The following is a 12032-nucleotide window of genomic DNA, read 5'->3' as shown; positions in this document are numbered from 1 at the left end:
GGGCCCGGTGTTTATTTCCTACATCAAACTACTGTACACGGACATCACGGCATCGGTACGTATCTCCGGTGCGGTATCCGAGAAATTCTCCATCGGCAGGGGGACCCGGCAGGGTTGTCCGCTCTCCCCATATTTATTTGCGCTTGCTATGGAGCTCCTGGCATCCTGGGTGCGTATCGACGCACAGATAATGGGGCGGTGCAATCACTGATAGAATTGCACTTTATGCAGACGATGTCCTCTTCTTCCTTACAAATTTGGACAGATCGGGCCCTCGAAGCTTGGAGATTATGCGTGTCTTCGGGGAGGTTTCGGGCCTCTATCTAAACCCACGTAAATCCCCCTTGTGGGTGTTGGGTGGCAGAAGTGTGGCGGACTCCTGGGCGTCGGAGTTGCAGGTAGCTATAGGGGGCTTGAAGTATCTGGGAGTGTTCCTCTCCGACTCCGCGGCAGTTGCTTGGGAGCGTAACGTGTTCCCGGTGTGGGAGAGGGTCCAGACGGATGTTAAGACATGGTCCCGGATGCCCCTTACCATCTTCGGTCGATCCGCGATTTTCAAAATGGTCGCGCTTCCGCGCCTTCTATACCAGCTGCAGAACCATCCACATCTTATCGCTTCTCAGTGGTTTCGGCAGGTTAATTCGGTCTTGGGCCGCTTTCTGTGGGCTGGGGGTGCTGCCAGGGTGGCGCTGCGGACCTGTTTCCTGTCCACGTATTGTGGTGGCTTGGCCACATCTGATCTCCTGTCTTATTATCAGGCCTCTCACCTGCTTGTACTCAATGAATGGTGGTACGGGGACAGGGGAGACCCGGCATATGCCCTGGAGCGCTCATTGATGGGTGACAGCACACTGCACACGATTTTATACTCGGCCAAACTACGAAGAAAGCTTCCAGGTGTCACGCGTGTGCTTTTTGCTATATGGCGACAGGCGCTGCGTCGCATGGGCTGGTGGGGTAGGCTTACGGCGGAGACTCCGCTGTGGCAGAATGGACGGCTTCCCGGGTGGGCCTCCCTGACCGGGTTCGGTGGATGGGATGCCATCGGAATTTCGTCGCTAGGACATGTACTGTCCGGGGTCACCTTGAAATCGTTCCAGGAGCTCCAGACCGAGTTCCATATGCCCACGACCCAATTCTATCGCTATCTTCAATTTCGCCATGCGCTGGCACCTAACATTGCTGGCTTGGAGTCGCTGCCGGAATTCAGTCCGGTGGAGGCGAAAATCTTTATGGGAGACCTCGGCGATAAGGTGTCCCGAATTTATCAAACCCTAGTCACTCACTGTTCTTCCTCCCTACTTCCCCTTAAAGACGCCTGGGAGAAAGACATTGGACCCTTGGACGAGGATGATTGGAGGGAGGCTCTGGAGTCCCCGCGAGGGACTGCCATTGCGATGAGACTCCGTCTCATCCAATTCAAATACCTACACAGGGCCTACTACACCCGGGAGCGATTGGGGAAGGCGGGCCTGATTGTATCCCCAGAGTGCCTGCGCTGTGGAGTTGAAAGGGGTACGCTGTTGCATACGGTGTGGTCCTGTGCTGGCCTTACCAGATTTTGGAATGGTGTCTGGACTTGTTTGTCTGAGGTGTTGGGATGGGACCTGCCCCGCACCCCTCGATTAGGGATTCTTCATATACTGGAGGGTGTAGGGGGGAATATATACAAGCGTCACCTCCTACTGCTGGGACTGGTGGTGGCCAAGAGGGACCTGGCACGGGCATGGAAAGGAGTGCGAGCCCCCACTGTGTGCATGGAAGGCTGGATTAGATTACTTTATGGGGCTGGAGCGCCCGGTGTTTGAGGCCAGAGGATGTCCCCGTAAGCATTATAAGATCTGGAAAAATTGGGCGGAGTATAGGGGACTGCTCTTGGACCCCCCGATAGAACTGGAGGATGAATGGCAGGAGGCGAGTGGCCCACAGACCTAGGGAAATACACGGTACCGGGCACGTTCAGACCAGGTGATGAAGGTTCAATACAATCACGTGCAAAGGGTTAGGGAGGGATAAGGGGTGGGTAGTCGGGAAGTTGGGTAGTTGGGGATGGGGGTGGAGGGTAGGGGGGTTTGCCTGACCCGTATCATTGTTTGAGATTTGTGATAATGCGGAAACATGTCTTGATATTTGGTAGCACTCTCCTGCCTGTGGAGAGCCACATGTGTGCTTCTCTCTGACCAATCAATAAAAATTTTGTTGTGAAAAAAAAAAGTGAATCAACAAAAAAAGCTGCCTTTAAGGTCTCCTTTTGATCTCACGAACACAGCCCGGTTTTTGCGGGTCGTCCAGGCAGGACGGGTACTTTAAAGGAGGAACCTGCTTTAAATGCACTAATTACCGAGGCATATTGCCTGCCTTCCAAAGTGAAATGTATTAAGGAGACCTGCGCCCGAGGATTACAGAGGCGTAAATCACCCAGATAGGACAGCTCACTCCGGCAATTTTTAAATTAAGGGGCTGGGGATGTGTCCGGGCCTCAGAAGTGACATTTTCCGCCCCAACCTTGCGTTTTTAATCTTCCGAAGGACAAATTGGGCCGAGATTCAGGCTGCGAAAGCTGAGAGTGAGACCTGTTTAAAAGGGGCAAATAACTCTCCCCAAACGAGCCTGGCAGCGTGTGCATAGGGAGGCCATTAACTGTCTTTAGTGGCCTGCACCGGATTAGGATGTGACCACGGGCCACAGTGCAAGGGGGGAGGGGTTAGCTGGAATTTATAGTACAATAAGAACAGGCACAAGATTAAAGATGGCACGTGGGTAGGAGCGGTTTGTCCACTCCAGTCTTTTTATTATTTGTACTCTTTTCGGTGCCTAACACCATTCCGAACTACAAGCCCCAGAATGCAAAGTTAAAACACAGTCCTTGGTGAGATACTCGGCCCTGGCATAGGAACTTAAGCTGCCTGGTGAACTTGTTGCATATATCTAACAATCCTCCAGCTCAGTTGTGAGTAGGGACTCAAAATATGCGGTCCTTGAAGAGATGTAAAGAAGTGTCAGCGCAGCGCTTGTTGTCGCTGCTCACACCTAGCCAGGGGCCACTTGTGATGTCCAATGTTAGACGGAGTCTGCATCGAACGGAGGCCGGGTATGGCATAATGAAACAGTAACTTGACCGCCCCCTGGCCTCTCCGGACAGTGCTTAAGTGCCTTTCACAAACACATTCGCTATTCACAGTGCCATAAGGCAATTCAGTTCAAGTGGACGCTATTTAAAAATTTAAAATGTGGATAAAGCAAGACACATACTGTTTGATGTGTGCTTTCTGCTGCTTCTGCCACACACCGGTGTCCTGCGCACTCGTCTGTAAAGTCACAGTGTGATGCATTGCAGAAGTGATCGTCTAGTTCTTATGTTTTGTTTAGGCACTGTCGATTTTATCAAACACGGGATAGGCAGATTATGTGATTTGGCCAGGATCACACTGCTGCTAAGAGAGAAAGTGCACAATTATTGTGCAGGGTTCTCGGATACCTTTCTCTCCCTCAACACTACTGGTTTCATTGCTATATTAGATAGCGTTGTTTGTGTATAATTAGATGGCCCTAGTTGTGCAGTATTAGATAGAGGTGTTGTGCAGTATTAGCATTGGTTGTGTAGTCGTAGCGCTGGTTGTGTAGTATTAGATAGCACTAGTTGTGTAGTATTACATAGCGCTGGTTGTCTAGTAGTAGTGCTGGTTGTGTAGTATTAGCTAGTACTCCACATACATTTCTGAGCGCCACACTGACCAGCTCCAGACACCGCACACAATGTCCATGTGTGATAAATATCTTTCAAACCTTTTTGTCTATACTGAATGCCATGTCTGGAGTTGGCAGCCCTTTAAAAAGAGTCATTGTGCTTTTGTTTAGCATTCTGCAGAGCAGACCGTGTGAGGCCGTGTGAGTTTGGCTGCTTCTTCCAGCGCCTCGAGGCGGGGGAGCTCGGTGAATGGTGCAGTGCAAAGGCCGTGTGCAGTGTCCACCTAATGTGAGTGCAATAATTAATCACTTCTGCTCTTCTGCTGCATGCACAGCGCTGTTTGCACAGCCCTAATGACCCTCGGCACCGCCACCAACTAGAGAGGCAGAGCCAGCCGGACACCCAGACCGTGCCGGTCGGACATGCAGCGAGCCGTCTCCAAGGAGGGGAGGGGGTACAAAGAGGTGGCAGGGCCCCGCCGTGATTGAACCTGTGCACTGAAACACTTTAATGTTACTCCTCGTCCCTCCCCTCCCCTGGATTCCTGGCAGCAGAGTGACCCGCACGTATCCACCCTGACCCCACGGCCAGGTGCGGGTGGAGGCGAGGCCTGGAAGGGACAACTTCCGTGCACCCTCTCTAAAACCTGCATGATTAGTTTGGAAACTAAGGAAAACGGTACCGCCTGCACCACTATAGTGAACAGTGATAATAGTAACAACGAAAATAACATCTCTAAAAATAACAGAAAAACGATCCATGAGACGAGTGAACACGTTACAAAAGCAGACGTTAAGTTACATTAGGCAAAAGTGACAATTGTGAGCAAACAAAATACAAGAGGTAGCAAAGGGTACCTTACAGGAGAAATAGACTGGGAACTCGGCGAGAGGGAGGGTGTAACGCCCACCAATAGAAAAGGGGCGGGGCTTAAAAAGAGAAAAACGCCCCTGAATCGCGTCAAGGCAGGGCCTGAACTGAGTGACGCTCCTCTCCTCCAATGGCTGGCCAGCGTTTACACAACATAAAATGTCGGCTCCGCCCACTGCTTACGCAGTGCGACGGTAGCCTCAACCTAACAATACATTTATGAGTGCAACTCGCCACTGCATACTTTAGCAAAATATTTTATTGTTGATAGCTTTTTTGACTAATATACAAAACTTAATGTACAACCCCAAGACAGTTTCACATAGACAAATGGAGAAAAAAAGCACATTCAAATATTTACAAGTACACAATCATGCACTTTAACACCTGTGGTAATCCACAACAAAGTTACAGTTTACACGACTGAAGACAGCATAGAAACTCTAGCAGGAAAAAAATCAGGCTACTGATTACGTTAAGCATCACCCCGAAACATGGCTTTTACCCAAATACAAAAACACCAATAGCATCAACTTTAATGACAATAAAAGGCAAGTATAATACACAACCATGACATTCGAATACTTTTAGCTGTCACATCACTGATCCTGGACAGCCAGCACTGAGGTTACTGTGAACTTCTTTGGAATACGGTATACACACTTAATAAAGGATCAGTTGTCTACTAGCAGGAAAAGACTATAAGCAATTCATAATTCATCTTGCAATATTCCAAAACTGTTGTTTAGGTGACTTTGGAAGATATATAATCTTTTCCTGCTACACATATGCTCCTTTATTTAGTGTGCTGTAACCCCCTTTAATAAATGCTTTGTGATAAGAAAAACGAGGTAGACTTGAAATTGATGCAACATGAAAATAAAGTAACTGAATTTGCAATACTGCTTGATTAAAACATCTTATTAAAAAAGTTGAAATAAAAAGTTTAAAACAATTGCAAATGCTTTTTGTTAAAATAATATTTTGTTTAACAAAATATAGAGTAGTTATTTAAGACTATTAAGAAATTTGCCATGCTCTTCTCCTCTGGTCAATAGTGTTTCCCCAGCAATCTTTGGACCACTCCTCTCCTGTAATAGATGATCAGAAACATTAAATCGCTGAAGTAATTTGCGTACATGTTTTAGTTAAAGTTAAAACTGCTTTTAATGAAACGGTTAAAGATGTCCTGCTGCATTATCACAAGGTACAGTAAAAGGATTACATTCTAAGCTGTCCATACATACCATACCTTCCAGGAGGGCAGGGTTCAAGTCAAAACAATACATGAATTGTGCCAGGCATGGAGAAAATAGTGAAACTACAGGAGCTACAGTATCTAGGTTGTTGCAGAATAAAAAACATTGAATTGATAATTTCACTTTTTTCCCATTTATCTGAATGTTTATTAAGTGTCTACTCAGTGTCTGCTATCCCAAGGGGTTTCCTGGTGCTGAATAGTGATAGAGAAACGAGTAGAGAAAGTGGTTGAGAGGAGGAGACAGAAGGGAAGATAAGGGGGAAAAGCAGTTGAGAAAGAGGTGGAAAAAAAGTCTAAAAAGGAGGGGAAGTGAGGGGGGAGTGAAGTGGAGCAGAGAGGAGAGACTGGAGAGAAGGAAAGGGGGATTGAGAGAGCGTATGAGATAGGAAGTTGAAGAGAGAGAGAGAGGCATGATAGGAAGAGGATACAGACTAGGGAGGGTAGTATATCAGGTGAATCTGTGACATAAGGGTTTCAAGGGCAGCCAATAACAGAGAAGGAGTAGTTTCTGTCCTGTAACTCCAGTTCTGCAGTAGGGGTATCTCTGTTATAGTCATAATCTAGTGAATAGTCCCGCCCATGTGCGTGGACCCCGGAGCAATCAAAAATAATCTCTTAACCCCTTCGGTGCTCATGACGGAACGGTTCCGTCATGAGCGTCGGTTGGCCTGTGCTCATGACGGAACCGTTCCGTCATGAGTCCATAGGTTCTTTAGAACCTTCAGTACCGCAGAGGAATTCGCGCAGCACTGAAGGGGTTAAGGCATGGGTACTCACAAACTTTCTCTCGGGGGCCAAATTTACAGTGTGGTTTGTGGCTGAGGGTCACACCGGTGGGGGCGGGGTCGGAGGGGGCGGGGCTAAAGCAAACAAAAATTGTGACCATGAGGTTAAACACAGGTCCCTGCAGCAGACACCTTCGTCCACCAAGCCACGAAGACCCAGCATACACACATCTTTCTCTCTCTCCCTCCTTCTCTCTCTCTCGCTCTCCCTCCCTCTGTGTCTCCCTCTCTCTCCCTCTCCCTCCCTCTGTGTCTCCCTCCATCCCTCCCTCCCGGTGTGTCTCCCTCCCTGTCTCCCACTCTCCCTCTGTGTCTCCCTCCCTGTCTCCCACTCTCCCTCTGTGTCTCCCTCCCAGTCTCCCACTCTCCCTCGGTGTCTCCCTCCCAGTCGCCCACTCTCCCTCTGTCTCCCACTCTCTGTTTCCCTCCCTCTGTGTCTCCCTCCCTCCCACCCTATGTGTCTCCCTCCCACTCTCTGTTCCCCTCCTTCCCTCCGTGTCTCCCTCCCTCCCTCCCTCCGTGTCTCCCTCCCTCCGTGTCTCCCTCCCTCCCTCCGTGTCTCCCTCCCTCCCCCGTGTCTCCCTCCCTCCCTCTGTGTCTCCCTCCGTGTCTCCCTCCCTCCCTCCCTCTGTGTCTCCCTCCTTCCCTCTGTGTCTCCCTCCTGCCCTCTCTCTGTGTCTCCCTCCTGCCCTCTCTCTGTGTCTCCCTCCTGCCCTCTCTCTGTGTCTCCCTCCCTCCCTCCCGGTGTGTCTCCCTCCCTGTCTCCCACTCTCCCTCTGTGTCTCCCTCCCAGTCTCCCACTCTCCCTCTGTGTCTCCCTCCCAGTCTCCCACTCTCCCTCTGTGTCTCCCTCCCTGTCTCCCACTCTCCCTCTGTGTCTCCCTCCCAGTCTCCCACTCTCTGTTTCCCTCCCTCTGTCTCCCTCCCTGTCTCCCACTCTGTTTCCCTCCCTCCCTCCGTCTCCCTCCCTCCCTCCGTGTCTCCCTCCCTCCGTGTCTCCCTCCCTCCCTCCGTTTCTCCCTCCCTCCCTGTCTCCCTCCCTCCGTGTCTCCCTCCTGCCCTCTCTCTGTCTCCCCCTCCCTCCCTCTGTCTCCCCCTCCCTCCCTCTGTCTCCCTCCTGCCCTCTCTCTGTGTCTCCCTCCCTCCCTCCGTGTCTCCCTCCCTCAGTATCTCCCTCCCTTCCTCCATGTCTCCCTCACTCCCTCCCGGTGTGTCTCCCTCCCTGTCTCCCACTCTCCCTCCCTGTCTCCCTCCCTGTCTCCCACTCTCCCTCTGTGTCTCCCTCCCTGTTTCCCACTCTCCCTCTGTGTCTCCCTCCCTGTCTCCCACTCTCCCTCTGTGTCTCCCTCCCTGTCTCCCACTCTCCCTCTGTGTCTCCCTCCCAGTCTCCCACTCTCCCTCTGTGTCTCCCTCCCAGTCTCCCACTCTCCCTCGGTGTCTCCCTCCCAGTCTCCCACTCTCCCTCTGTGTCTCCCTTCCAGTCTCCCACTCTCCCTCTGTGTCTCCCTCCGTGTCTCCCACTCTCCCTCTGTGTCTCCCTCCCTGTCTCCCACTCTCTGTTTCCCTCCCTCTGTGTCTCCCTCCCTCCGTGTCTCCCTCCCTCCCTCTGTCTCCCTCCCCGTCTCCCACTCTGTTTCCCTCCCTCCCTCTGTGTCTCCCTCCCTCCCTCCGTGTCTCCCTCCCTCCGTGTCTCCCTCCCTCTGTGTCACCCTCCCTCCCTCCGTGTCTCCCTCCCTCTGCGTCTCCCTCCCTCCCTCTGTCTCCCTCCTGCCCTCTGTCTCCCTCCTGCCCTCTCTCTGTGTCTCCCTCCCTCTGCGTCTCCCTCCTCTGTGTCTCCCTCCCTCCCTCTGTGTCTCCCTCTCTCCCTCTGTGTCTCCCTCCTGCCCTCTCTCTGTGTCTCCCTCCCTCTGTGTCTCCCTCCCTCCGTGTCTCCCTCCCTCCGTGTCTCCCTCCCTCCCTCTGTGTCTCCTTCCCTGTCTCCCACTCTCTGTTTCCCTCCCTCCGTCTTTGTCTCCCTCCCTCCCTCTGTGTCTCCTTCCCTGTCTCCCACTCTCTGTCTCCCTCCCTCCGTCTTTGTCTCCCTCCCTCCCTCCCTCCCTCTTTGTCTCCCTCCCTCCCTCTCTGTCCTCTCACCTGTGGCTGTGTGTCAGCCCGGCCGGCTGCACGCACACAGCCCTGTCAAGTACTTCATGGGTCTTTAAAAGACCATTTACATGTTAATTAGGCTTTGTTGAATTTCACCTCTTAGGCCCCTGCAGCTCCCCTCTGACAATCACTGGAATCCCCCGGGCCCCCACAGAGCAGAGTCTGAGTCAGCGCTGCTGCGGCTGTATTTGCAAACACTATTTAATTTATTTCTTTTTAAACACAGGTGTCTGCAATGTCCGCGGGCCACCCAGGAAGGCTTGCCCGCGGGCCGTACTATGAGTACCCCTGGGTTAAGGTGTCGAAAAATGCAGAACTGCACAGACACTGAAGAGAGAAATAAAGACAGATAATGCAGCCCATATCCACAGGCTACACTGTCTAGTACTTCAACTAGAAATTCCACCAAAAATCCACAAACAGCAAAGCCTGTCCAGATTTCCCTTGCTTTAACAGCAAAATCCCTCTGGAATGATAGAGAGGAAGACATGGACAGACAAGCCCCATAGGCTGCCATTATGTGGCTCAGAACAGGATACTGTGCCTTTAAGAGAACTTTCTAGAACTTCACAGTATCCAAGAATGCACTGCAGGTCCCTTTTTCTTTCAATTCTTTTTGAAGGCGTAACACGCCAGACCTGTAGCATTCCTTACATGAATATCTCTCTCCAGCGGGGAGGCGGGCGGGCGCTTATGACTATAACAGAGATACCCCTACTACAGAACTGGAGTTACAGGACAGAAACTACTCCTTCTGTAGTAGGGGATCTCTGTGTATAGTCATAATCTAGTGAATAGAATGGCAAGCCCATCCCCACACCAAAGCGGCCGTGGCGAAAAGAGAAATAACACCACTACTGTGCGAACAGATTTCGTGGCGAAGCCTGCCCAACCTGAGCGTCTGCCCTGGCATCAGTGTCTAGGCAGTAATGCTTAGCAAAGGTATGGACCGACTTCCAAGTGGCCGCCTTGCAGATTTCTGCAATTGGAACATGATGGAGCAAAGCAGTCGTTGCAGCTTTGCCCCTGGTGGAATGAGCCTTAGGTTTACCCCCTAAGGTCTTACCAGCTTTTTTGGTAACAAAACTATATACAGGACACAATCCACCTAGAAGCACAAGTTACTATTTGTGTAAAGATATATCTGTAAGAGATATTAGTTAGTATTAGATTCCTTACCTTAGAATATCCCCAGGCGTCAGACTGGATCCGGAAATGTTTGCGTACCAGTACCCTTGCGCGTCGGTAGGCGTCGTCTGCGGCTCCGCGTCCGTCGTCGACGTCGTCGGAGTACTTAGACGCCGCCTCCGTGTGCTGACGTCAGTTCTTAGACACAGCTTTTCCGCGCCAGAAACGCAGAGCCATGTTAAAAACCAACACTGGTGCCATTGAAACTAGGGCCCTGAAAGGGGATAACCCTAACCCTAGATATTGGTTCGCAGAACGGGGAGGATGGGTGGGTCGGTAAGGAATCTAATACTAACTAATGTCTCTTACAGATATATCGTTACACAAGTAGTAACTTGTGCATCTGAAAGAGACACGTTAGTATTAGATTCCTTACCTTAGAATAGATACCCCAGCAATACCAACCCCGGTGGTGGGTCTGCGAACCAATAATCACACCAGAAAGTCCTGGAGGACGGAACGGCCAAAGAAGCCATCCCTCCGGACTTGGCTGTCCAGGCAGTAGTGTCTTGCAAACGTGTGCAGCGATGCCCACGTAGCTGCCTGACAGATATCCTGTAAGGGCACACCCCTGCCCAGGGCAGTGGTAGTCGCCGTGGCTCGGGTAGAATGAGCCCGCAATCCAGCAGGGGGCTCCTTCCTAGCCAAGGAGTAGCATGCCTGGATACACAAGATGATCCACCGGGAGATGGTCCTCTTGTGTACCGGTTTCCCCTTCTTAGCGCCCACGTAACCAACAAAGTTGGGCATCCACCCGGAACTGGCGTGTGCGATCCAAATAAAATGAGAGCGCACGTTTTGGGTCCAGACGGTGGAGCCGCTCTTCCTCTTTAGAGGGATGCGGTGGCGGAAAGAAGGTTGGCAAGGTGATAGACTGCCCGATGTGGAAGGCCATGACAACCTTGGGCAGGAAAGAAGGTTTGGTAGGTAGCACCACTTTGTCCGGATGGACAGAAAGGAAAGGTGGTGTACAAGAAAGGGCCTGGAGCTCACTCACTCTCCTGGCAGAGGTGATGGCAACCAGGAAAGCAGTCTTCAAAGTCAGAAGGCGAAGAGGACAGTTGTGAAGTGGCTCAAAGGGAGCGCACATCAGAAAGCTAAGAACCAGGTTCAAGTCCCACTGAGGCATCACAAACGGAACAGAAGGAAACGTGTGTGTGATGCCCTTAAGAAATCTATTTACAATAGGGGACTTGAACAAAGAAGGCTGATCAGGTAGCCTGAGAAAGGCTGAAAGGGCAGAAAGGTAGCCCTTGATAGTGCCCAGAGCAGAGCCCTGCTGGGCAAGAGACAGAAGGAAGAGAAGAACCTCAGAAAGAGGGGCAGCAAGAGGATCCACAGCCTTTGCTGTGCACCATGCCACAAATCTGTTCCACTTGCAGGCGTATACCGACTTTGTGGAGGGACGCCTGGCTGCCAGAATGACGTTACAGACTTCAGGAGGCAAGTCAAATGGCCTCAACTGTCGCCGCTCAATCTCCAAGCATGGAGGTGGAGACTGGACAGGTTCGGGTGGAGGACCGTCCCCTGCTGCTGCGACAGAAGGTCCTCCTGAAGAGGCAGACGAACCGGGGGATCGACTGACATAAGGAGTAGCTCTGGATACCAGTACCTTCTCGCCCAGTCCGGAGCCACAAGGATGACTTGGGCCCGGTCGCGCTTGATCTTCTTCAGCACTCTGGGCAGAAGTGGTATAGGCGGAAAGGCGTACAACAGACCGCAACTCCACTCGCGACGAAAAGCGTCTCCAAGCGAGTGCCGCCTTGGAAATTCCAACGCACAGAACAGATGACATTGCGCGTTCTCTTCGGTGGCGAATAGATCTAACCAAGGCTCTCCTCATTGCTGAAAGAGGCCTTGCGCCACGTCAGAGTTCAGACGCCCTTCGTGATCCATCATGTTCCGACGGCTGAGCTCGTCCGCCCTGGCATTCAGAGAACCTGCCAGGTGTTGAGCCACCAGGGTCACGCCCTGATGTTCCAGCCATTGCCAGAGGCGCAGAGCCTCCTGGCAACCACCCCGCCCTGTTTGTTGCAGTACCACATGGCGGTGGTGTTGTCCGTGAACACCTGCACTACACTCCCCCGGACAGAGG

General features: G+C 51.7%; 1 protein-coding gene across 2 annotated transcripts in view; it reads right to left on the bottom strand.

Annotated features, from left to right (window-relative positions):
- Nucleotides 1–4801: 4801 nt before the first annotated feature.
- MCM10 (minichromosome maintenance 10 replication initiation factor) overlaps nucleotides 4802–12032 on the bottom strand; it is a 306573-nt gene continuing 299342 nt past the window's right edge. For both annotated transcript variants that reach the window (XM_078674170.1, XM_078674171.1), the window contains exon 20: nucleotides 4802–5649. In XM_078674170.1, coding sequence (XP_078530296.1) covers nucleotides 5566–5649 — 84 coding nt within the window. In that variant the 3' untranslated portion in view covers nucleotides 4802–5565. The remainder of the gene's footprint in view (nucleotides 5650–12032) is intronic.

Source organism: Lissotriton helveticus, chromosome 1_1 (genome assembly GCF_964261635.1).
Source record: "Lissotriton helveticus chromosome 1_1, aLisHel1.1, whole genome shotgun sequence".
NCBI lineage: Eukaryota > Metazoa > Chordata > Amphibia > Caudata > Salamandridae > Lissotriton > Lissotriton helveticus.
Note: the sequence above shows the minus strand (reverse complement) of the source record. Positions and strands in the feature narration are given on the sequence as shown.